The sequence below is a fragment of the Macaca thibetana genome, chromosome 9 (assembly GCF_024542745.1).
Source record: "Macaca thibetana thibetana isolate TM-01 chromosome 9, ASM2454274v1, whole genome shotgun sequence".
Classification (NCBI taxonomy): Eukaryota; Metazoa; Chordata; class Mammalia; order Primates; family Cercopithecidae; genus Macaca; species Macaca thibetana.
Window position 1 is genome coordinate 89,412,727 of NC_065586.1, and position 24,200 is coordinate 89,436,926.

Genomic DNA, 24,200 nt, shown 5'->3' on the forward strand with positions numbered 1-24,200 from the left:
GACTGTGGCACCTGGGGCACATTCATAGCTTGTGTGTGTATCTGGCCTTGAAATATCTGTCTTCCCGGGATGGCAAGTTTATTAAAAAATTTGGAAGGACTCACCCTTTTTACAAGAAAGCATTTTATGTCATTGTTCAGAATGCAAAATATATATGCATTTTAGTTACAATAACATTTGATAACATTTAATGAGTAATTACTGTGTGCCAAGTGTGCCAAACTCTAGGTGAGCTTCACAATAGCCTAATGAGGTATTATTATTCCCATTTTATAGATTAAAAATCTGGGGTAGAGGGAGTAGATAATCCACCTAAAGATCTGTTATTAAGTAGTGATAAAAGATCTCCACTACCTCTCTCCCCCACAAAAAATATGGACTCATTACAAGTTGCTTTAGGATCTACCTCCAGACCCATGGAGTTTCTTTAGTAAAATCTGAACGACACAGGCCAAAATAATCTCCAAAGGCCAGCTCTGACACTTTTAAATCAATTTTAGCTAAATCCGTTCACAAAAGGCTTCGCACATCCAGTGTCCCTGAAGGATGAAGGAGGTTAGGCAGGCCCTGCGGGGGCTCGAGGAATTCGCTAAGTGAGTTTTCTGGCTTCTGAGTACACTTTAAAATGGCCAGAGGGCGCGAGGCTTCCGGCTAGGCCGCCACCTCCCCGCCCAGCTGTGGTGTTTGCAGCCAGTGTTGTCGGGCACTTCCTCGTTCCCGCGCGCCCCGGGCGCAGCTCCCTGCACCCAGCGCTAGCGCTCCTCAGAAGGGAGGGGGCCAGAGGTGAGATTTCGCAACCGCCTCCCTCCCTCTTTCCCCGCCTTGGCACTCAGTAGTCTCCCAGATGAGCACTCTCTCAGACCGCTGCGGGCCGCCAGGCGCCGGGAATGTCCCCTGAATGCGCGCGGGCAGCGGGCGACGCGCCCTTGCGCAGCCTGGAGCAAGCCAACCGCACCCGCTTCTCCTTCTTCTCCGACGTCAAGGGCGACCACCGGCTACTGCTGGCCTCAGTGGAGACAACCGTGCTGGCGCTCATCTTTGCAGTGTCGCTGCTGGGCAACGTGTGCGCCCTGGTGCTGGTGGCGCGCCGACGACGCCGCGGCACGACTGCCTGCCTGGTGCTCAACCTCTTCTGCGCCGACCTGCTCTTCATCAGTGCGATCCCTCTGGTGCTGGCCGTGCGCTGGACCGAGGCATGGCTGCTGGGCCCCGTTGCCTGCCACCTGCTCTTCTACTTGATGACCCTGAGCGGCAGCGTCACCATCCTCACGCTGGCCGCGGTCAGCCTAGAGCGCATGGTGTGCATCGTGCACCTGCAGCGCGGCGTGCGGGGTCCTGGGCGGCGGGCGCGGGCCGTGCTGCTGACGCTCATCTGGGGCTACTCGGCGGTCGCCGCTCTGCCTCTCTGCGTCTTCTTCCGAGTCGTCCGGCAACGGCTTCCCGGCGCCGACCAGGTGAGCGCCCCTCTGTGCGTGCCGGGCAGGTGTCCTGCGCAGGCTGGGAAGCGGGGCCCCGACGGGAGCTGGGATAAGGATGATCAACAACAATAGCCATTTAGTGCACTTAATCGTTGTGCCAAACCTTGTGCCCATCTCTGTGAAGTTTAATCTCTTAACTCTCACTACAACGCTGTGCACACGCCCTCCTAAATGATGAAAGTGGAGTCCCCCAAATTCTTGCAAAATGCAATGACTGTTCCGAGGTTAATTAACGAGTAGTTTAGGAGCGAGACGGAACTTTGGGGGTGCAGGGTGGCCAATCACTTTGTATTGAATCATGATTCCTCGCCAGGTGTTACAATACTGTTATTATCACGCCCATTTCACAGATGAGAAGCAGAGGCACACCGAAGTGTATAATAACTTGCTCAGAGTATTTTACCCGTAATTCGAGGAGGAGTTGGGCTCCTTCCAGAAGTTTATCGGTAATTCAAGGAGCAGTTGGGCTCCTGTCCAGGGTTGGGTTATGGTCCTGCTTTGAAAGCGCGTGGGCAGGCGCGTGTGACCTAGGGACCCCAGATGCAATGCTGTCTTTAGGGGACTTGTGAAGGAATTCCCTTCCAGGGTCTTCAGTATATTTCAGCTGCACAACGGAAGGATTACACTAGACCTTCAAGGTGTCCTGGGCGCCTGAAATGTGCAGATTACAAAGGCTGGGCCGACGAGCTCTGTTTTGCGTAGCGGGTCCATAGTTGTCATTATTAGGTCATTGGGGGGGGGGGGCGGTGGGAGTGACCACCATCTGAATAAGGTTCTGTGGATAGTGCAGGACATTGGATCGGGTCCCCTCGAGTCCCGCGGTCCGGAATCCCGAGCTCAGGTCTTTTTCTTCTGCCGCTTTGTCCCGTGGTTGCAGGGTTCGTGCGCCGAAATCCACCCGGGAGAGTAGACTTAGACGCGGCGTCGCGGTGGAGGACAGTGGCCGCTGGCTGGCTGTCTTCCCAGTGTGTTTGGTTCTCCGTGCCTCGCGGAGAGAGATAGGGAAAGGACCTGGGTCTGTGCGCTGGGGGCTCAGCCTCCAGGAGCGTCTGCCGTGGCTGGTTCTTGGTCTCCCCTTCCCTACCGGGGTCGCTGGTTTTCCGGCCCGGAATCCCCTGCCCTTAAGCTCCCTCTCCACGTAGGACTGAGTATGGGGTGCCCTGAGTAATCGTGACACAAACAGGAATCACAGTCCCAAAGAGGGACCTTCTAAGTGGTCAGAGAGGGGAGTAGGGAGGGAGAAATTACATGTCACCAGGGGAAGACTCAGTGATGGAGATACACACAGCCCACCAGGGACACCCCTGGGTGTGTGACCCTCCAGAGCCTGGAACAGAGAGGTGGTGCTTCTCTGGGGGTTTTCCCAGACCTGTCTCTCACACAGCCCTTTATGGAGGGGATGGGGTAGGATGGATGGAGTCTGCCTCCTGTATCCTGTGCGAGTTTTTTTTTTTAAAACATAAACTTAAAATACTTGTTTCTAATGCTTGTGTGAAATACATTGTGAGGTGTTTGTTCGTTTATGGCCTTGAATGATTAATGGGCAGGAGCCCCATTAAGCCTGTGGCACTTGATCAAATAACATGCAAGCTTGTGGCCATGTCCACTCAAGAGGGGCCCAGAGAAGCCAGGATTAGCTGAGCAGGGGGGTGCCATTTACAGGCAGACCACGGGCTGCGGCTTAGTGGGCAGGCTTGCTCTTAGCCCACACACACCTGAGAATCAAGGTGGGCCACGCAGATGCCTCTGAAAGCACGGATCAGGTGGGGGCTGGGCTTCTGCCGTCAGTTTCTTTGATTTTTTTTTATAAGTTATTCTCTCAACGAGTTATAGTACTTGTATATTTCTCACAGAACTTGAGGTATTTCACCTCATGTTCTTTCTTACGGGAGAAAATGATGTTCAGGGAATAAAAGACCAGGTAGAATGTATCTTGAAGGTATCTTAAGTTTTCTGATGTGTATTTTGTGCCTCTCCCTTTTTTCAATGATTTCAAGTATAATCCTAATTAATTGGCAAATGACATTAAAAAATAAGACTCTTGTCACTTCCCAGCCAAAGCCCAGACTAAAATTGTGTGCTGACAGGGACACAGGCGACTGTTTGGGTGAGAAGGCCTTGGCATAGGCGAGGGCCTTCCGTGTCTTGGCCACTTAGTGCTGTACCCCTGTTAGGGAATCTGGGTGTGGTTAGAGCCCTCTGTGGTGCTTCCAGAGTGGTCACAGTTGCGCTGCAAGGTGCTTCCGTGGAGGTCAGTGTTGTGATGCCTGGGCACACAGACCTCCCTTGTTTTAATGTTGAAATCCTTCCTTGGTTTTAAGAGCCTTTGCTGAGGGATTTGGGCAAAGCCACTGGGAGAGAATGAACCTGCAGTGTGCACTGGGGGCCAGGTGAGTTAGTTACCCACAGGAGCCCTACTCACTGAAATTAGTAGAGGTAAGGTGGGAAAGCTTGAAATTAAAAAAAAAAAAAAAATCCCTGGGCGCAGTGGCTCACACCTGTAATCCCAGCACTTCGGGAGGCTGAGATGGGCGGATCACTTGAGGTCAGGAATTGGAGACAAGCCTGGCCAATGTGGTGAAACCCCGTCTCTATTAAAAATACAAAAATTAGCTGGGTGTGGTGGCATGCACCTGTAGTCCCAGGTACAAGGGAGGCTGAGGCATGAGCATTGCTTGAACCCAGAAGGTGGAGGTTGCAGTGAGCTGAGATGGTACCACTGCACTCCAGCCTGGCTAGCAAAGCAAGACTCAATCTCAAAAAAAAAAATTTTTTTTTTAATTTTAAAAATGGGACAATCTTTTCTGGCTCTCCATCTTCTTTGTCTTCTTTCCTACCTGTCTGCCGCACCCACCCCATCTCTCTCTCTCTCTCTCTCTCTCACACACACACACACACACACACACACACACTTTCGCACCTACCTGCCCAGGAACCCAACAAACAGAAAAACCCCAGTTTCTTAAGGGTTGTTGCCTGAACACATAGGAAACATCCCATTTTATAGGTTCAGCAGTTGAAGAAATAAGTTGAAAAGAATGAGAGAAAAAAAAGGAGGAGTGTAGTCATTAAGAAAAAAAAAAGCAACAGGAGGATCTGGTCTAGACTGACTGAGTCTCACATTTAAAATTAGCAAAGGCTTGTTTTCTCAATCGCCATATTCCCAGCTTTCTGCTTGTGGATTCTGCCTGCCCCATCCCACTTGGAGACTAAATATGGATGTTTTGAATGGGGGATATTTTCCTAACCCAAACCACACGCTGAGAGAATCAACCAAGCCTAAGCAGATGCTGGCTCTCTCCCCTCAAGGAGCGTTGGCCAAGGAAACTGCCCCTTAGAGCTTCTCCGACCTGAGAGCCCTCCTGAAACAGAAACTCAATCTCTCGTCCATGTGGGCTATGGGTGCCCAGTAGTTCATGGTAATCAGACTCTAAAACTCCCCTGAAGAGAAGATGAGGGGATAAACATCCTATAAATGTGAGACAACTTGGTATTTGGAGTGGGCTTTGGAGTCAAACGTTCTGTTTAAATCCCATCTCTGCCATTTGGGAGCTTTGTGACAGAATCCAAGCTGTCTAACCTCTTAGTACCTCACTTTCCTCTTCTGCAAAATGGGCATAATTATAGTATCAACCAACCTTACTGGATCGTCAAGGGCACTGATATTCAGTAAACGGGCCAACACCTGGTGCATACACAGTTAAGCGCATAAGAATTGCTAGTCATTATTAGTTTCCTTATCTTTGAGCATAAACGTTTTAAACATTCTTCAAACAGTATAATTCTTCTGATTGCTGTAAAATAACAGACTGCCATTTTAAGAGGGTGTCAACATCCTAGCAACGTTGACATCTCAGCCAGGTCAGCTCACTCTGCCTCAACAGGATTCCAGCCTGTGTGTGCTGTGGCCCTGGCTGGGTGGTGACCCACATCGGCAGGTGGAGAAGACTGTCTGTCCTGGCCAGAATGTGCTGCCCATTCATTGTGCAAACATTTACTGAGCACCCTTCCCCTCTTGCCCCTGCCACAAATCATGTAAATCCGCCTCCTTCTCTTCAAGGAGAAGCACACAGATGGTCCTAGATTCTGGCCTAATGTGGTCCTCACAGTCACCCCACCCCATATTCTTTTGTTTATTCTAAAAGAGGAAATCCCTAAAGTCACAGAATGGCAAAAGATGGAACCAGAATGTAGCCCCACTGTTTTGGGTCCCTCTGGATGCCATCACCCTTGGGTTTATACTTCCTTGGGGCACTTGATCCCACTGCCCCACCCTACCCTAATTTAATACCAGGCTAGTCATGTGAATGTTCACGTGTCTCTGCCGAGTGTGGACTGTCTGAGGAAACAAACACAGTTTGCTTGCCTTCTTTACGATTAGAGAATACTTTTAAAATATAAGAAAGGAAGCATCTGTTGCGTTGATATTTTCTCTTTTTTGCTGGGTAGCTGATAGAAGAGGAAATATCCAACTAGGACTCCTAGGTTCCTAAAATGATCTTGAAGTCTTCCATGTTGATGGCAGAGGTGAGGCATAGGAACAAGGATTTATCAAGGGTCTCCAGAGGTACTGCAGGAAGAATCATCAGAGGGACTGATAGGCAAACAGCTGGAACAAACAGCTGGAACTGATCTGCAAATAGGCAGTGTTTGCAAGTAAGTCAGCCAGTGTGGAGAGGGTCAGCATTTCCGGTGCCTGTGGACAGATGTCCCCATCCACAAGGGGAGTCTCCTTAGAAAATCTCGTTTGGCAATTTTGTCCTGAACACCTAATATGTATTAGTCAGAATTCTAGGTGCTGGGATGCTGGCTGGAAAAAGGCAGGCGTGGTCCCCACCCTTAGTAACACACTTCAGCGGGGGCTCCAGACAGGGAAGGGGATGATTGCACAAGCTGTGGAGAGCTGTGGAAGGGTCTCTGCTGGGTGTGGGGAGTCCAGGAAGCTATTGGGAGATGACGGTGTCCCCAGTGAGTGTGAAGATGAGAGGAAGTAAGCCAGGCAAGGGGATGGAGACCAGGAGGGCATTATAGGCAGAGGAGAGTCCACATGGAGGCCAAAGGAACAGTGAGTGCTGTTCTGAAACTTGCAAGGGGTTCTCCACCACGCATGTGTACAGCGTGGGGTGCAGTGGGGGCAAAAGACAGTGCTAGAAGGGTTGGCAGAGGAGAGGGAGAAGGGCCAGAGTCGTCCCGGTAGGAAGTTTGAACTTAGTGGTGATGGCCTGGTCTTGGTAAGGGTTGGGGGCAGGTCAGTGAAAATGCGATAGGTGGGTGAGTCAATGGCGATGAAGGAGGAGCTTAGAGATTCCTTCTGAGTGGGGAGGAGGAGGTGGGCAGAAGGCCAGTGCTACGGTTTCTGGCAGCTTGGAGAATGGCGGCCCTGTGCCCTGATTCGGGAAGTGCGGGAATCAGGTGGAACCATTTGGGGATGGGACCTTCAAAGCTTAGTGTGCCTGTGAGGCCTCCTGCTGAGATGTCCTCATGGCTACTGGGTGAGTCTGGGGTTCAGGAAAGCATGGAGCTGAAAAGAGTAGATTGGAGCTTTATCTGCAAAAGGAGCCGTGGAAATGGGTGAGATAGCCAGGGAGAAGTGGAGACTGGGATGAGGCAGAACACATTTGGGGGATCCAAGTCACACTTATCCCTTCACCGTGAGTGGCCTCCCATTTCATTCCAGAATTCTGGTCTGACACCTGAGCTCCGGCCTCCCTATGCCCCTGGCTGCGGTCCTTCCAGGCATAGCAGAAACAGCCCCTCCTAGGTGGCTCTGCCCTCTCTGGTCCTCTGAATTTCTCTGGGCACTTCCAGCTGCTTGTCCTGTCCTGAAGTGTCCTAGTGCTTCTCTGCCTCCCTCACTGCTGGAGGATAGGGCCAGCGCCTTGCTTTTCCTCACCGTGGCTTCGCTGTGGTCAGCCACCATGTCTGGAGTCGGGTGGTTGAGCAAATGAATTAAAGAAGACTATTGTTGACTCTGCCAATTCCGCTTCTGTAACTCAGTAACAAGGCAGACCTGCCACTTTTGTTTTCCAAGTTCCCCTTTTAAAATCAGGAGACATTTCACATGTGCAGAAAAAGTACAGAGAATATAAGACTCACACCTCCACCTTACAGATTTGACATACTGCCTAACTCCTCTACCTGTCACAGCCTGCGGGAGAATATCTAGAATCAAAACGACTTAAACCAAATGGATTTTCCCACAGAAACCAACTTATGACACCAACTTGGATCTCTGTGGGCATGGCACCTGTTATTTTATTTTTTAATGAGACCAGACAGTGCATTTAGTCAACAATACCATATAAAACCTTCTAAAGAACATACCAATCCATCATTTAGGCCCCCAAGTCAGTTGCACTGCCTCTCAGTTCATGTGTGAGGGTGTTGGGCAGAGTTCTTATCTTACTTCCTTATCACACTTCCTGCCCTGAGCAATAGCCACAAATCAAAAGGTGAGAGAACGTCTTTATTAAAGTCACGGCATTTGGTAGCTTCCTGGGACAGGTTCATTGTCTCTGTAGAAAAATAGCTGGTCAAGTTGGCAGAACTATCATGGTGGTCTGTGTTTCATGTATGATCATCATTTCACTTATAAATCAACTTTTTTCTTTTATAAAAGTAATACAGGCACATCATGGAAAATTAGGAAATTCAGATAAGCCACAAGAACAAAAACAATTTGAGAGTCCCACCTAGAAATAGACACTTCACTTTCTGGATTGTATCCGTCCATGTTTTTTTCTGTGCATGCAAGCATGTGAGTGTATGTGCAAAAGAGTGTGTGTGTTGGATGGCTATATACTCATTTACACATATACATTCTCTTCAACACACTGGGATCAGAGAAACACATAGTTTAGGGACCTGCTTTTTTTCTTTCATTCCTACTGTAGAGAGAACACCTTGCTCTATCATTATATCCTCCACAAAAGTCTTGCTAACCCTGGAGAGATTTTGGCAGACATTCTGGAAAAGGCTTTTGGAAAGAGTTGGGGGTCTTAAGAAAAGCTTCTGGGCGTCCTCTGTTTTTCTACTGTCCCTTAAAATTTTTCCATCGCAGGAACAGGAATTAGAGACCAAGTCACATTCAGGGCTGGAATCCATTTCTTCCGATTGGTGCTTTAGCGTATCTGCTCATATGTATTGCTACTGTTGTCTTGGAACGAGGGGTCCATAGTGGACAGAAGCCTGAGTACAAAAGAGGGTGGTGTGGGTGTTCTAGAGAGCAGTGGTAGCCTCACTGCCAGTAATCAGAAGATCCTTGAAAGAAACAGGTTTCTGGCCAGGTATGGTGGCTCACACCTGTAATCACAGCACTTTGGGGGGCCAAGGCAGGTAGATCACAAGGTCAGGAAATCGAGATTATTCTGGCTAACATGGTGAAACCCCTTGTCTACTAAAAAATACAAAAAAAAATTAGCTGGTCATGGTGGTGCATGCCTGTGGTCCCAGCTACTCGGGAGGCTGAGGTGAGGCAGGAGAATCACTTGAACCCGGAGGCGGAGGTTGCAGTGAGCCGAGATCACGCCACTGCACTCTAGACCTCCAGACTGGCAACAAAGCGAGACTCTGTCTCAAAAAAAAAAAAAAAAAAAAAAAAAAAAAAAAGCAGGTTTCTTTCCAATTACCGAAATGTGTGAAGCTTTAATAAACTTCCCCCTACCATGTGTTCACACCAGCCCAGTCTTGATTCACTGTTAAAAATTCTCTGCTTTTGGCCTAGTAGAGCATTCAATGAATATTGGTCAAGTGAATGAATGAATGAATGGTATTTCGGATGCTAATGCTACTCCTAGACAATGGTTAAGATGCCTTGGCCCTTCAAAATCAGTAACGTGGTCTTTTTACACAGCATGTGCTCTTAAAAATCTGTTCTATATGCATGTGTTAGGGCCACTTGTTTTCTAAACAGTTTTGTTTCTGTAGTCAATTGGGCATAGGAATTTTATATGTGGGGAGTTAGTATACACACACACACACACACACACAGATATATGTCTGTTTTCATTGGCCTATTTATTCATTGGATGAAATTGTTGCAGAAACTATTTGTAACTATTCAGTAAGGTCTCCATATGTTTCAGTTCTCGCAGTTAGTGTTAAACATTTGAATCAATACAACCTAGTGATAGCAGCAAGATCACGAACCTTCACACTCTTCTGCCATATTCCATTGGTTTTACATCTTGAACTGTTTGTGAGTGGAGGCTGATCTTTGCCTTGGGGCTCTAGACGGCCAGGTTGACACAGCTCGACACACTTTAGACACCTGAGCACCCTCAGCATGAACACTTAATGCTTTAGCACAGACCCTGTGGCCTTCGGCTTACACAGTGTGACTACAGGGAAACCTAGTTCCTGTTTCGATGTGTTTGTTACGTAGCACGTCCTTTCCAATCTCTGTAACCTTTCAGGGGTCCGTTTTCTTTGTTGTAAAATGGCAGGCTTGGAAGAGAAGGCTCAAAACCCCTTTGCATGTCAGCCCAGGGAAATAGAAAGACCACACCTGGGAACCGACTCTAACTCTTACCACCCTGTAAGCCTGAGGCTCAGCTGCTGTCCCTGGAGAACGGGAAACACAATCGTGGCTATTCTGAGGGTCAGGGGCAAGTGCTTTGTAAGTGGAATTGTGGTGGGCAGTGGGAGGGATTCTGGGGTTCAGTGTCATGCTAGTTGTGTAACTGGGAAATGCAACCGCGTAAGTGTCAGGAAACCCTCAGTAAGACTGAGCCAAAGGCCAATAAGAAGCCAGCATTTACATGATGTTCTTTTCCTTTTTGTAACCAGGAAATTTCAATTTGCACACTGATTTGGCCCACCATTGCTGGAGAGATCTCGTGGGACGTGTCTTTTGTTACTTTGAACTTCTTGGTGCCAGGACTGGTCATTGTGATCAGTTACTCCAAAATTTTACAGGTATGTTTGTTTCAAGTGCTACCACTGAACTTCACTCAGACTTGGGGTTATTTCTGCTAGAATCTTAGAATTTGGGGTCGGAGAACACCTAAGAGTTCACGCTCAATCTTGATTCACTGCCCAGGTCTACAGCACTGAGGAAGGAGAGGGTATTTTTTTTAAAGTTATATCTTTGTGATTATGTTTTTGCTCATCACTAAAGTAATACCAGGTCATTACAAAAAATTAAATTAAAATGAAAGAGACACATAAATGTAAATAACACAGAAACTGAAAACTTGCTCTACCTTCTTAACAACTCAAGATGTATTTTTTCAGGTTATTTTTCTTACAAGCTTATGTATGTGTCTTGTATACTGTGTGTGTATTTGATGAACCACATGAAATTGCAGGTTCAAATGGTCAAACGGTTATCTGGCACTGTTCAATGTTCTTTTCGGATATGAGATAATACTCTCTGCTCTGTAACTCCTTTTTTTCACTTAACATTATATCTTAACATCTTTCTACATCATTCCTATATCTCTAGCTCATTATTTTTAGTGGCTACAGATGTGACTTCTTTTATTTTATGGTCTTTTGGGCTGTGTCCATTGTTTCCCCATCGCAAACACTGCAATACTGGAGAATGCATACATTTTAAAACATTTTATTGAAGTATTATACACATATATAAAAAGCACACTAAGCATAGGTATAGGCTCTAACTGAGTGCATTCATGAAAGCAGCTCCCAGGTCAAGAAACGGAATATTACCAGAAGTCCCTCCTATTATCTTCCAGTCGCTACTCCACCCACCCTCAGGGAATGTCCATTTCAAATGTGCACTGAAACAGGAAATGATCTCTACCTTCAAAACAAATATGTACAGGGACATAAAAAGGACGAGTCAGCCTGTTTTATATCTCTTAAGGCAGCCCATTTGTGAGTAAGTTGCCTGCCCAGGCAAACAGCATGGGTGCATTCATGTTTATGCCCATTTTAGAAGGTTTACTGCAAAGCCCTTGAACCCTCGTGGAGGTTTATAGTTGTTGAATCTTGGTTTTACAGTGTCTCATGTGTGGGTCATCTGGCAAGTAGGCACATTGAAGCAGTGCCCTGTAGGGCCTGCTCACCGTCTGGTCACTTTTATGGCCCTTTCTTTGCACCTGAGGGTCTGTAACCTTCTTAGATGCTCAGAACCCATAGCCAGGCCAACCTCCATCCAGGTCTGCTAATCCCTGGGTCCTGTGGGACATGGCCCCTCCATGTCACTCATGAGACTCTTGCCCACCCAATGACCACTAAAGTGACACCCAGCCTGGGGCTTGTTCAAGTGCAGGAGGTAGATTCAGGCCTGGAGTTAAGGTCTGGACAGTGCTTGCGATGGGACCAGGCATATGATAGTGCTATATAAGTGTTAGCTATTATCATTAAGTTAAAAGGAGAGAAAAAAGAAGATAAATGTAGAACTTTGTGAGAGAAAAAGGAAGATAAATGTAGAACTTATTTAACAAATATTTACATAGTGTTGATCCTATGCCAGGAACTAACTCTTTAATTCTAATAAGAATAACAGATGAAGAAACCCAGGCAGAGGGAGGTTAAGTAACTTAAGTTACCTAAGGTAACACAGCTTGTAAGTGGCAATCAGGATTTAAATTCAGGCAGTCTGACCCTAGAGTCCCAATGCATTAGTTCCTCAGACATGTGTTAAGGGCCTGCCCTGTGCACAGTGCTTGGGGGAAAGGAGGTGGGCTAAAACTGAGCAAGACACATTCTCTATCCAGAAGGACCTTTGACATAGAAGGGGAAGAGGGAGGAGACAAACAAGGATGCTGATATTGAAAGCACAGAAACTGAACACAAGGTGGAAGATACTGAGACTTTGCAAACACTTTGCAAACTGTTAAATGCTACACAAACGTAAGGGACGAATAAGGGGTATAAGAAAGAAGAGCAGGCCAGGTGTGGTGGCTCATGCCTGTAATCCCAGCACTTTGGGAGGCCGAGGTCGGCGGATCACCTGGGGTCAGGAGTTCAAGGCCAGCCTTGCCAACATGGTGAAAGCCCGTCTCTACTAATAATGCAAAATTCAGCCTGGCGTAGTGGTGGGCGCCTGTAATCCCAGCTACTGTGGAGGCTGAGGCAGGAGAATCGCTTGAACCCAGGAGGAGGAGGTTGCAGTGAGCTGAGATTGTACCACTGCACTCCAGTCTGGGCAACAAAGTGAGACTCTGTCTCAAAAAAAAAAGCAAAAGGCCATGAAGACAGACAAAGAGACTTGACAGTGTTATTTTAACAATCTGGGTTTGAGTCTTGAATCTGCCACTTACTTGCTGTGTGGCCTTGGCCAGGTTAGTTACCATCCCTGAGCCTTGGTTTCCTCATCTGCAAAATAGTAAACATAATGCCAGCAGTGTAGAGGTGTCATAAGGCATATAGGAGATGCTACTGATGGGACAGAGAGAGCCATGCCTGCCTGTCGCAGGCGATGAATAAATTATGACGGTCGTGATTTGTTAGGCAAGGCTGCTCTTCCCACCCTTGTCTCAGAGCATGCTGGGAAAAGGTGCTGCTAAGATTTGCAAGAGAATAAACAACAGCCCAGATTTGGAGCACATCAGGAACAAGGAATTGACGCTAGAGCAGGGCTGGCTGGAAGGGGCGGCAGCATTTGATCTCCTTCCTGGAGGTCTCACTCCTGAGTTCCTTAGGGGCCAAGAGGGCTGTGGTCTGCCCCTTTTCACTCGTACCTCACGCTTCTCAGCTGCCTGCTGAGGGAGGAATGATTTTCCACCCACCCCCATCTTTTTCTCAAGGCCAGGGTCTACCTGGAAAAATTCTATGAGACCTGAGGAGTTGGGGCAGGTGTCCTCTTAGCAACCCACCTCTAAACAGCAGTTTACTCTTGAAGCACCTTATGTCTAAACCCACAGCCAACCTTCACTTCTCCCCATCACAGACCTCAGAACAGCTCCTGGATGCAAGAGCTGTCATGACTCACAGTGCAGTGAAAGGGCACTCTGAGTAACAGAGTAACAGGTCAAATATATAATTTACATTCTATCACCATCCTCACCTTAATGCCCTGTGTGGTCTGGCCCTGCTGCCTTTCTCACCTTCATATTTCACCCTCCCTTGTGTCCACATTGGCCTTGAGGCTGTACTGTGCACTTCTGTCCCAGGGCCTTTGCACCTGCCACTTGTTTTCCTGGATCTGTCTTCTCCAGATTTCTGCATGGGCCACTTCCCCACTTCATTTAGTCTTTACTCAAAAAGTTCTTCACCAAAAAGTCTCCCCATCAATCTCCAATTCCTTATCCTGATTTATTTCTCTTCAAACACTTACTACACCTGTCATATTCTATTTATGACAGTCATCTGTCTTGCCCACTACAATGCAAGCTCCATGAGAGCAGAGGTTTTGGTTTGTTCACTGCTATATTCCTATGCCTAGATCAGAGCCTAACTCATTCATTGTAGGTGCTCAATAAATATTTGTTGAATGAATGAGGCATAAGCCTTGGATCACATTGAAAGGGTCTATAGGGTAGTCTCTTCTTGGACAGTGGGACAATCACTGAACAGAGAGTCCTAAGACAGGAGTTCTAATCTAGGCTGTATCACTGTGTGACCTTGGGCAAGTCACTTAAGTAATGTGATCCTCAGTTTCTGCAGGAGCCAAATATGCCTCTGGATTAACACAATAAAATGAAAGAGCAGATATAATAATGTTTTAAAAATCACAATTTTAATCCAAATATCACTTAAAAATTACTTTCCACCTTATTAGCAAAATTCACTGTTGCCCATTTCCCAGGAGGACTATGACATTTGTCCTTGCTTGGTACCATGAGTTTGCCAGGCTGATAACTTGGAAGCAGGCAATCTATACCAGGTGGATGGAGTGTCTGGGCAGGGCCTCAGTTTGCAGCTCCTCCTCTGTGAAGATATACTTAACTCAGAGATACTGAGTCAGCTTTTCTGTACAAGCTTTTTCTGTGAAGCTTGGTTTTACATAACTCTGTAAAACAAATTGAACATCAATGTTAATTAGGCATAATAACAGACAATTCACAAATTGTTTGAAGCCATGGGATACATAACTACAGCCCTTCCAGTCCCACTTCTCACCTGTCACTAGCTCCTGTAACCCAGGTCTCATCTCCAGGCTTGAGAAGTGTCTCTTTTTCACATCACCCTGGTCTTCTATTGCTCTAAAGCAGTATGTCTTCTAGAATGTTCTGTAGAGTGCCATGGGAATGTTAGGTGTTAGAAAGGGTTTGGGAAATGCTGGGATAGGCTAGATGGGATTCTTTGCTGCAGGACTTCACAGAATGTTTATTATGCCAATATACTTTGAGGATCTCTCACACAGTAATAGACCAGGTATCATTGCTAAACGTGACTACAGAACCCCCTTTTCTCCACAGAGCATCTGTCTGCGCTGGTGCTCCATGGAATGCCTTTTTGGAAACCCTGCTCTAAAGTCTCCACCCTCCTTCCTGGTTCTGACCTGGGCAAGAATTCAAAGCAGGCTTCGCCCTGGCTCTTTCCCTACTGGCCACCCTTCAGGGGCTGCTTCATGTGCTTGAGGCAGTGGCCTTATTCACCCTTCTGCCCTCCCTGCTTCCTCTTTCCTTGTTACTCAGACACACCACACATCTTCAGTGATTTTTTCCAATCAACAGTTTTCCCAAGGGAATAACCTCCCAGCAACTCCTAAGTGCCTTCAGATCAGGTTGTAACCACTGTTTGGGGCTTGCTTGACGTCATCGCCCAGCAACTGTTGCCATGGCAACTGAGATGCCTCTACCCTTTTGTAACAGTAGATGTTTATTGATCCCCCTCTCATTGCCCACATAGGCACCAGAATGGAAGAGCAGCGTGGGCGGAGCTGCCTTGCTTATTGCTGTGTGTCCAGCACCTATGAGTGCTTAGCACATAGCAGGAGCTTATAAATATTTGTCGAATAAGTGAGTCTGTGGCTTGCAGATGGAAAACCCTCAGCCTGTCTCAGGGCTTAACTGAGAAACAAAATCTGTTTCTGCAGAACACGAGACGTTAGACAGTGAACACAAAGCCCTTTCTCCACGCCTGGCCTGCATTCCCCAGCTTTGGGGGCCTGAATGCTGGTCACGAAAAGGGAGGTGGAGTCTCTGGAAAGATGGAATCTTCCGTCCAGTGATTCTAAATGGGAGGCTGTTGATTGACCAAGCAGCCCCCAGAGGAGACTCAACCTTCAGGGGCCCAACGTTGTCAGTAGGAACACCCTCTACCCATCCCCACATGTTGGCAGCAGTGGTCTGCTGGCATGGGGTGGCAGAAGGGTGTGAGGTGGGGTGGAGGCTCCCCATCATCTTCAGAAGTTCATGTGAGTGTGGAGGCAGTGAGTCTCAAAAAGGTCTCTCTTCAAAGGACTGGGGGGAACTTGTTGTCCTAGATGAGCAGCTGCAACACTTTCGTGGGCAAGAATCACCTGGGGAGTTTAGGAAACTTGCAGATTTCTGGGCCCCACCCAGCCCCACACAATCCGAATGTCTGAAGGGGCCCCCAGCGTTTGCATTTCATCATGTACCCAGTGGCCGTGGACCACATTCCCCAGAAGCTGTCCGCCTCTGCTGGGGCGCTGTGCCTCAGCGGAGAAGAGCACTGGCACCTGGCATGGGGTACACTCCTCTACTTCACCGTGAGGCCGCAAGCAAGTCAATTCCCTTCTCAGGGCCTCTGAGTTCCAAAACGGCGGCAACCGCAGAACCTATCCCAGAGGCTTGTTCTGAGGATTAGGATTAATCCTTGAAAGTTAATTGAGCATTTAGTTTAATCCAAAAGCACATCAAGCTTTCTGCCCAATGCAGGAGACATTTGCAATCCTGGATCAATGTTAACTATCCTTGACATCTAGCATGGGGAGAGGAGGAGGAGAGGAGCCACATCTGGTTATAGAGCCCCATTTTCTTCCTCACCCCCTACCAGCGGTGGGAACTGTGGAGAGAAGGAGACAGTAGCATCTGTCAGTGCTAAAAAAGATCCAGGCCGGGCGTGGTGACTCACACCTGTAACTCCAGCACTTTGGGTGGCCGAGGCAGGCGAATCACCTGAGGTTGGGAGGTCAAGACCAGCCTGACCAACATGGAGAAACTCCATCTCTACTAAAAATACAAAATTAGCTGGGTGTGGTGGTGCACGCCTGTAATCCCAGCTACTCGGGAGGCTGAGGCAGGAGAATCGCTTGAACTGGGAGGCGGAGGTTGCAGTGAACCGAGATCCCACCATTGCTCTCCAGCCTGGGCAACAAGAATGAAACTCCGTCTCAAAAATAATTAATTAATTAATTAATTAATTAATTTTAAAAAACCCCATCCACTTTTGCACTTGGCCCATGAGTCAGCCCAGTTTGTTTGTCTGTCACCCACAGCCATTGTCAGGCCCCTGCTAGGGCTCTGGGCCGCAGAAGACACAGGCGTGCCTTGCTTCAGCTCCCATCCCCCAAGGAACCGGCAGTCGGGTGGGGGTCTGTGTTGGTCTGTTCTCACACTGCTTTAAAGAACTGCCTGAGACTGGGTAATTCATACAGAAAATTTACAGCTTTCGTTGACTCAGTTCCACGTGGCTGGGGGAGGCCTCAGGAAACTTGCAATCACGGCAGAAGGGGAAGCAAGGACCTTCTTTGCATGATGGCAGGAGAGAGAAGAGAGTGAGCAGGAGCAGGGAAAACTCTTATCAAACCATCAGATCTCATGAGAACTCATTCACTATCACAAGAACAGCGTGGGGGAAACTGCCCCCATGATCCTAACACCTCTCACCTGGTCCCTCCCTCCACACGTGGGGATTACGGGAATTACAATTCAAGATAAGATTTGGGTAGGGACACAGATCCAAACCGTATTCAGGTCAGAGGTAAGAAGGACGCCTGGACATCTACCACATAGTGTATGTGGCAAGTGTCGCATGAGTGCCTGAAACACAATGCTGCAGGATGCCAGGCGGGAGATGAGACCCGAATCCTTCTCAGAGTTCCTGGCATTAGCGTTTGGAGTTAAAGGCTGGGCAGAAGCATTCCCACAGGCGGAGATAGTAGAGAGTGGGAAAGAACTAGTTTATGATAAAGAGAATGGGCTGGCGTCAGGCTGCCAAGTTGGCAGTCCACCTCTGCAACTTCTTAGCTGAGTACTGCTGGGCAAGTTTGGTAAGCTCTTTGAGCCTCAGCTTCCTCATTTGTAAAATGGGGATCATCACAGCACATATGTCACAGAATTGTTGGGAGAATTTAAAAAGGTAAACTAAGTGATAGGTAAGGGCCTGGCACATAGTAGGTGCTCCATAAATGTGAGCCTTAATCAACATCACTCATCAAAAAGTGTTTTTGTGACACTACACCAGGGACCCTGGGTACATCGTTGCCCTTCTTAGGATGGTGTGGGTAGCAAGAGGGACGAAGTTGCCGTCAGAATCAGCCCTTGTGGGCCCCCAGCCTGTGCTTAGGCCTCAAGCGACACCCCTACTCAGAGGCGGTGCCAGTTCCTCCGCAGCCCGCCCACCTGACACCCTGCCCAGCTGAGATTCTCCTAGATCTGACAGCCAAGGCAGGTTCCTGAGATTAACCAGGTTTCACCTGAACACAAGTTCTAACTTTGATTCTACATAGTGATTTCCAGACTTGGATGTGCCAATACAGCCTCCAGCATTTGAGCCCGAGGTGGTGCCCTGTGTCTCCTGAGCAACCTTCACCCTGCAGAGCCATCGAAGGGAGGGGAGAGCTGAATAGTGTGGCCATCCCTTTTGAGCCTTTTGTGATTTGTCTCATATTTAATCCCACTGAGCTAGATTTTCAGAGATGGGGGCTCTGACCCTGTATTATCAGTGGAGTGACCTTCCACACGCTTCTTAAATTTCTTGAAATTCAATTTCCTCATCTGGGAAGTGGGAACAATGATAGTGCAAATCTAAAGAGTAGGTGTGAAGATTAAATGTGACGATTGAGAATCAAATGTGCGGCACAGTGCCGGTCACATGGAAGCCCTCAGTAAGGCTAGAGGTCCGTATGACTGTGAGGCTGTTCACTCAGCATCTGTTGCCCTGGTCTCCACTATCAACAAGTGGACCTAAACTCCTGCACAGAGCAAGCAGCCACATTGAATCATAAAACAAACAACTATCCTTTAATTAGCTAGTTACAAGTTTTTTTTTTTTTTTTTTTTGAGACAGGGCCTCACTCTGTCACCCAGGCTGGAGTGCAGTGGCGCAATCTCGACTCACTGCAACCTCCACCTCCTGGGTTCAAGCGATTCTCATGCTTTAGCCTCCTGAGTAGTTGGGATTACAGGCGCCCACCACCATGCCCAGCTCATTTTTGTATATTTGTAGTAGATACAGGGTTTCACCATGTTGCCAGGGTTGTCTCGAACCCCTGACCTCAGGTGATCTGCCTGCCTCAGCCTCCCAAAGTGCTGGGATTCGAGGCATGAGCCACCATGCCCGGCCTAGTTACAAGTATTCTAACGGGAATATTTTCAGCCATTCTGATCTTGCAGTTAAACTGGCCTGAACTGTGAATGATGTTAATTACCTTCTAATTACTCCCCGTCTTGAGATTCAGGAGTCTTGGGGGACACCTGTAGGATCTCCTGAAAGAAGAGTCCAGAATCCCCTTCTAAGCCCACATAACCAGGGCTGCCTTCATTGCCTGCCATGCCTCTGCTTCACTGCCAGCCCTGCTCATTAATACAAAATATTAGAGGTCCCAGCAGCTCCACTTGGTAGGAATTTATTCTACCGATATGCTCACCTAGGTGTGCAAGGATATGCATGAGGAGGCTCATTCCCCCAGTTGCCACCTCTCAACAGCGGACATAAATATAAAATGGTCATTTTCCACAAACATCACCAGCAGTGCTCTGACCAGCTCCTCTGTCTTGCTGGGACAGGGGCACCTTTAATGACACCTGTGTCTGATTTACAGCGCTTTCCAGTCACTTTTTGGTTATTTACAATGTCAGTCTCACAGTCAGTTCAAAGCTTCCCCTGCCCAAGGCATAGGATGTGGGTGTGTGGTGCTGGAGCTGGGAGGAAGACAGAGAAGGAGGATGGGCTGCCCTGCCAGTGGTCTGGTCTCCCACAAAGACAAGGAACTTGCATGATTGCCCATATGAGGTGGTTGCCCCCTCTGTTGGTCATTGCCTCTAATTTCCCTGTGTCTGGTGGTGGTGCCAACAGGCCCTGCTGTTGAGGGGATCATTCCCAAGCAGCACCCACTCCAACCCATGGGCGGGCCCTTCCCACACCCACTCCCAAGAGGTATGGGAAGACCCTTCCCACACTCTCAGCTTCATTTTCAGGTTGGCTCCTGACAGCAGCTGCTCCAGCAAATGAGCAGCCTCTGATCACTTCATCCTTCCTTACCCCCTGACTCCGGGGCCTGTAGGCAAGACTAGGATCCATTTTCTCCTGCTCCTGCAAAAGGAAAGGAACCTAGGGTGGGGTCCAGTGCTCCCTTCTGCCTGGCCTGCCACACTGGTATACCATCTCCCACTCAACAACCTGTACGGGAGTGATATGGTTTGACTGTGTCCCCACCCAAATCTCATCTGGAATTGTAGTTCCCATAATCCCCATATGTCACGGGAGGAACCCGGTGGGAGGTAATTGAATCATGGGGATGGTTTCCCCCAAGCTGCTCTCGTGATAGTAAGTTCGCACAAAATCTGATGGTTTTATAAGGGTCTTCCCTCTTCGCTTGGTTCTCATTCTTCTCCTTCCTGCCGCCATTTGCTTCCCCTTCTGCCATGATTGTAAGTTTCCTGAGGCCTCCCCAGCCCCGCAGAACTATGAGTCAATTAAACCTCTTTCCTTTATAAATTATCCAGTCTTGGGTATGTCCTTATAGCAGCATGAGAACGGACTAATATAGGGAGAGAGGGGAAGAGTATGCATACTGCTACTTCAGCTGCTACCTCCCCAAACAAGGCCAAAGAAATAAAATACTCCTCAATAGGGGCTGAATAAATTGCAACCACCATTTATAGAAGATAACAAGAATAAAGTGCCTTCTCTGTGCAGATGTGGCCCGAGCACCACGATATATTGCTAGGTGAAAAAGGAGCGAGGCCCGGAGTGTGGTGCGTGGTGTGGGCCCATCTGTGTACCAGCAGAAGAGCAGATGCTTGCAATCCCACAGCCAGGAATATTGTGTGTGGTGGTGGTGCATTTCCAGAAGGCCATATGGGAAAATACTTACGCTGGTCACCTCTCAGGGTGGAAATGGAGGGCACAGAAAGCTGGAGACCTGATGTTCTTCGTTTGCTCCCCATCAGAATAGCATTGTTTGAGTTTGTACCCTGAGCACATTGTGCTTGCAAACAATTAAAGAGTCACCCCTTTTAAAAAAAATAACGGGGAAGATGTCCCTCTTCTACACCACCCAATTCAGGCTTTTCACTTCCCCTCATAACTCTGTTTACGAGGTAGGTGATTTTCTGCTTTATTTCTCAGGAGTCCAGCCAGGGGTCCCGTTTCTCCAGCACATTCTAAGCTTGGGCAGGCAAAGTCCCAGAGGCACACAGCCTCAGTGCCTTGGGGATAGCAGATTCCACCTCCTGGGCCCCTAACTCAAAACCCCCAACAACCCTCAGTCACCTGTGGCTCCAGTCCTGTTTTGGTTTTCCACAGATCACAAAGGCATCAAGGAAGAGGCTCACAGTAAGCCTGGCCTACTCGGAGAGCCACCAGATCCGCGTGTCCCAGCAGGACTTCCGGCTGTTCCGAACCCTCTTCCTGCTCATGGTCTCCTTCTTCATCATGTGGAGCCCCATCATCATCACCATCCTCCTCATCCTGATCCAGAACTTCAAGCAAGACCTGGTCATCTGGCCGTCCCTCTTCTTCTGGGTGGTGGCCTTCACATTTGCTAATTCAGCCCTAAACCCCATCCTCTACAACATGACACTGTGCAGGAATGAGTGGAAGAAAATTTTTTGCTGCTTCTGGTTCCCAGAAAAGGGAGCCATTTTAACAGACACCTCTGTCAAAAGAAATGACTTGTCAGTTATTTCTGGCTAATTAGTTTTTCTTTATAGGCAGAGTTTCTCACACCTGGTGAGCTGTGGCATGCTTTTAAACAGAGTTTGTTTCCAGTACCCTCCATCAGCATACTCTGCTTTAAGAAAATGAACCTATGCAAATACACATCCACAGCATGGGCAAATCAAGGGGTGATCATCCAGTTTCGCAATATTTTCCCTTTATAAAAAGATCTGTTGGCCAGGTGTGATGGTTCATGCCTGTAATCCCAGCACTTTGGGAGGCTGAGATGGGTGGATCACATGAGGTCAGGAGTTCGAGACCAACCTGACCAATATGTTGAGACCCCTATCTCTACTAAAAATAAAAAAAAATTAGCTGGGAGTGGTGGTGGGCACCTGTAATCCCAGCTACTTGGGAGGCTGAACCAGGAGAATCGCTTGAACCTGGCAGGCAGAGGTTGCAGTGAGCCGAGATTGTGCCATTGCATTCCAACCAGGGCAACAAGAGCGAAACTCCATCGTTTAAAAAAAAAAAAAAAAAAAAGGATTTGTTATGGGTTCCTTTTAAATGTGAACTTTTTTAGTGTGTTTGTAATATGATCGAATTTAATAAATATTTATTTATGACTGTTCAGCAATCACATCTCCTACATATAAAGCCACACCATAGTGGTTTCTGAAGTGAGTCTTAGAACCGATTCAGGACGCAGATTTCTCCTCTGAAGGGTCGCAGCCACCCTGTGCCCTACCTTGGACTCACAAGACTTTAGGATCATTCACTGATGTCAAGAGCAATTGAAGAATTTCCAAGGAACAGTTAAGGGTGACTTATTTTTTTTTTTCTTTCGTTTATAAAAAATGCCATGGGCCCTTTTAAGAGAATCAGTGTCACAAAATCAGAAAGTAGGATGACTCTGAAATGTTTGCGAGTGAGTTCACGGAGTGGTTTACTCCTGATCCATCCAGCAGAGATGCTGCTTAAGCACCAGCCATGGCAGACAGTGTTCTCTGTGCTGGGAATTCAGTGGTGAACCAGACAGCCATGGCCCTCTCTCAGGGAGCTTACCTTCAAGTCAGGGATAGAAAAACTAAATAAAAGTCAGTAAATTATATCTATATACAGATATATAGATATATTTGAGATGAGGGTCTTGCTCCAAGGCCCAGGCTGGAGTGCAATGGCACAATCACGGCTCCCTGAAACCTCAAATGCCTTGGCTCAAGCAGTCCTCCCGCCTCAGCCTCCCAAGTAGCTGGGATTACAGGTATGAGCCGCCACGCCTGGCTACAAATCAATAAATAGCATAGCATCACAGAGTGAATAAGCACTGTGAAGAAAATGGGGCTGGGGCTATGGCAGTGATAGGAACTTAGATCAGGTGGGGGGAGCCTAAGAAGACCTTTCTGAGGAGTGACATTTGGATCAAAAGGTAAGCGACAAGAAAGGGCCACCTGTGTGAATAGGGGGAAGGGACACAGAAGAGATGTTAGTGCAAGGAGGCTGACATGCTTGTAGGGAGAGTGGTGTAAGCCGACTATTGATGGAGCCTCCTCTGCACTAGGCACTGCCTTTAATGCTGAGACGAGGGGTACCCAGCTGGGGCCTGTCAGATGAGGCCAGAGAAATTGCAGAGCTAGATCACATACGGCCTAGGAGTTTATTCTGTGCTCCAAGCCCCTGGAGGTTTGCAACTGGAGACTGACGTAACCTGATAAATGTGTGCAAAGATTACCCTGGCTGCCGTGCAGGGGATAGACTCTGAGGAGCATGAGTGAAAATGGAGATCAGTCGGGCAGCTGCTGAAGTGGAACAAGGGGATGGGACCTTGGAGGTGAGTGGCATTAGGGAGGGATTGTGAGAAATGACTTGTAAATATACTTTGGGAAGGTAAAACAAAGAGGATTTATTGATGGAAAGGATGGAATTGATAGAATGCGAGGAAAAGAGAGGGTTCAAGGGGAATACCCTGATTTTTTAGCCTGTCGTGAGTTGGATGGTGAAGCAGGCAACAAAAATGGGGGAGCCTGGGCAAAGATTAGGGGTGGGGGAGCCAAGAGTTTCATTTGGAGCTCATAAGTTTGAAATCCCAGTGAGACTTCCAAATTGAATAGGCAGTTGGATGCAGAAATGTGGAGCTTGGGCCTGGAGATGCACATTGTTTGGAGTTATAAACGGTGTTTATAGGCCTATGGTTTTACAAAACCTCCCTTGGAGAGAGAAAGAAAACCAGAGTCAAAGATTGAACCCAGGGACACTCCACCACTTGGAGGTTGGGCCAGTGGCTGGAATGCACAGCAGCACAGGGCCTGGCGTATAGCAGGTGTTCAACCAATCTTTGTTGCTGGTGAGGAAATCAGCACCAGCAGTAGTGACTGCTTATGCAGTCTCTGGAGCAACTTGCTTCTGAAGTCAGATTCATGGAAATCACAAGCTCGAGGACAAATGAACAGAGATGTTCTGCTCACTTTAGTTAATAGATTTGATCAATTAAACCTGTTTTTGGAAGTGATGTGTGGTTATCTTATTGAAGCGGCATCGCTGTCTGGGGTAAATAACAGGGATTTGTCATCTTGTGCCAAGAGGATTAAGGACATGGACATAGGTGGGTGGGTTAAGGAGCAGAATGTTTAATAGGCAGAAGAAAGGAGAGAGGAGAGCAGCTCTCTCTCTCGTGAGACAGAAGCATCTGAAAAAGGAAAAGTGGTGGACCACAGCATATTTTATAGGCAGGCTTGAGGAGGTGGTGTCTGATTTACATAGGGCTCACAGATTGGTTTGACCAGGTGTGACGTTTACATA

At 47.8% G+C, this 24,200-nt stretch overlaps 2 protein-coding genes and 1 long non-coding RNA gene across 4 annotated transcripts in view; 2 read left to right on the plus strand and 1 right to left on the minus strand.

Annotated features, from left to right (window-relative positions):
- The window catches only part of SLC35G1 (solute carrier family 35 member G1), a 400,995-nt gene that overhangs the window by 68,852 nt on the left and 307,943 nt on the right, over positions 1-24,200 (plus strand). The gene's annotated exons all lie outside the window — the stretch shown is intronic.
- Positions 757-23,910, plus strand: FFAR4 (free fatty acid receptor 4). The gene is made up of 3 exons (XM_050802821.1): positions 757-1,454; positions 10,266-10,394; positions 21,048-23,910. The coding sequence occupies exons 1-3, from the start codon at positions 888-890 to the stop codon at positions 21,435-21,437; spliced, it is 1,086 nt and encodes a 361-aa protein (XP_050658778.1). The 5' UTR covers positions 757-887; the 3' UTR covers positions 21,438-23,910.
- LOC126962059 (uncharacterized) lies at positions 14,158-15,120 on the minus strand. 2 transcript variants are annotated; one of them, XR_007728577.1, is made up of 3 exons: positions 15,035-15,120; positions 14,511-14,620; positions 14,158-14,400 (listed from the first exon to the last, which is right to left on the minus strand). It is a non-coding gene; the product is annotated as an uncharacterized LOC126962059 (long non-coding RNA). The 2 variants fall into 2 exon arrangements; XR_007728576.1 differs by lacking the exon at positions 15,035-15,120 and adding an exon at positions 14,893-14,978.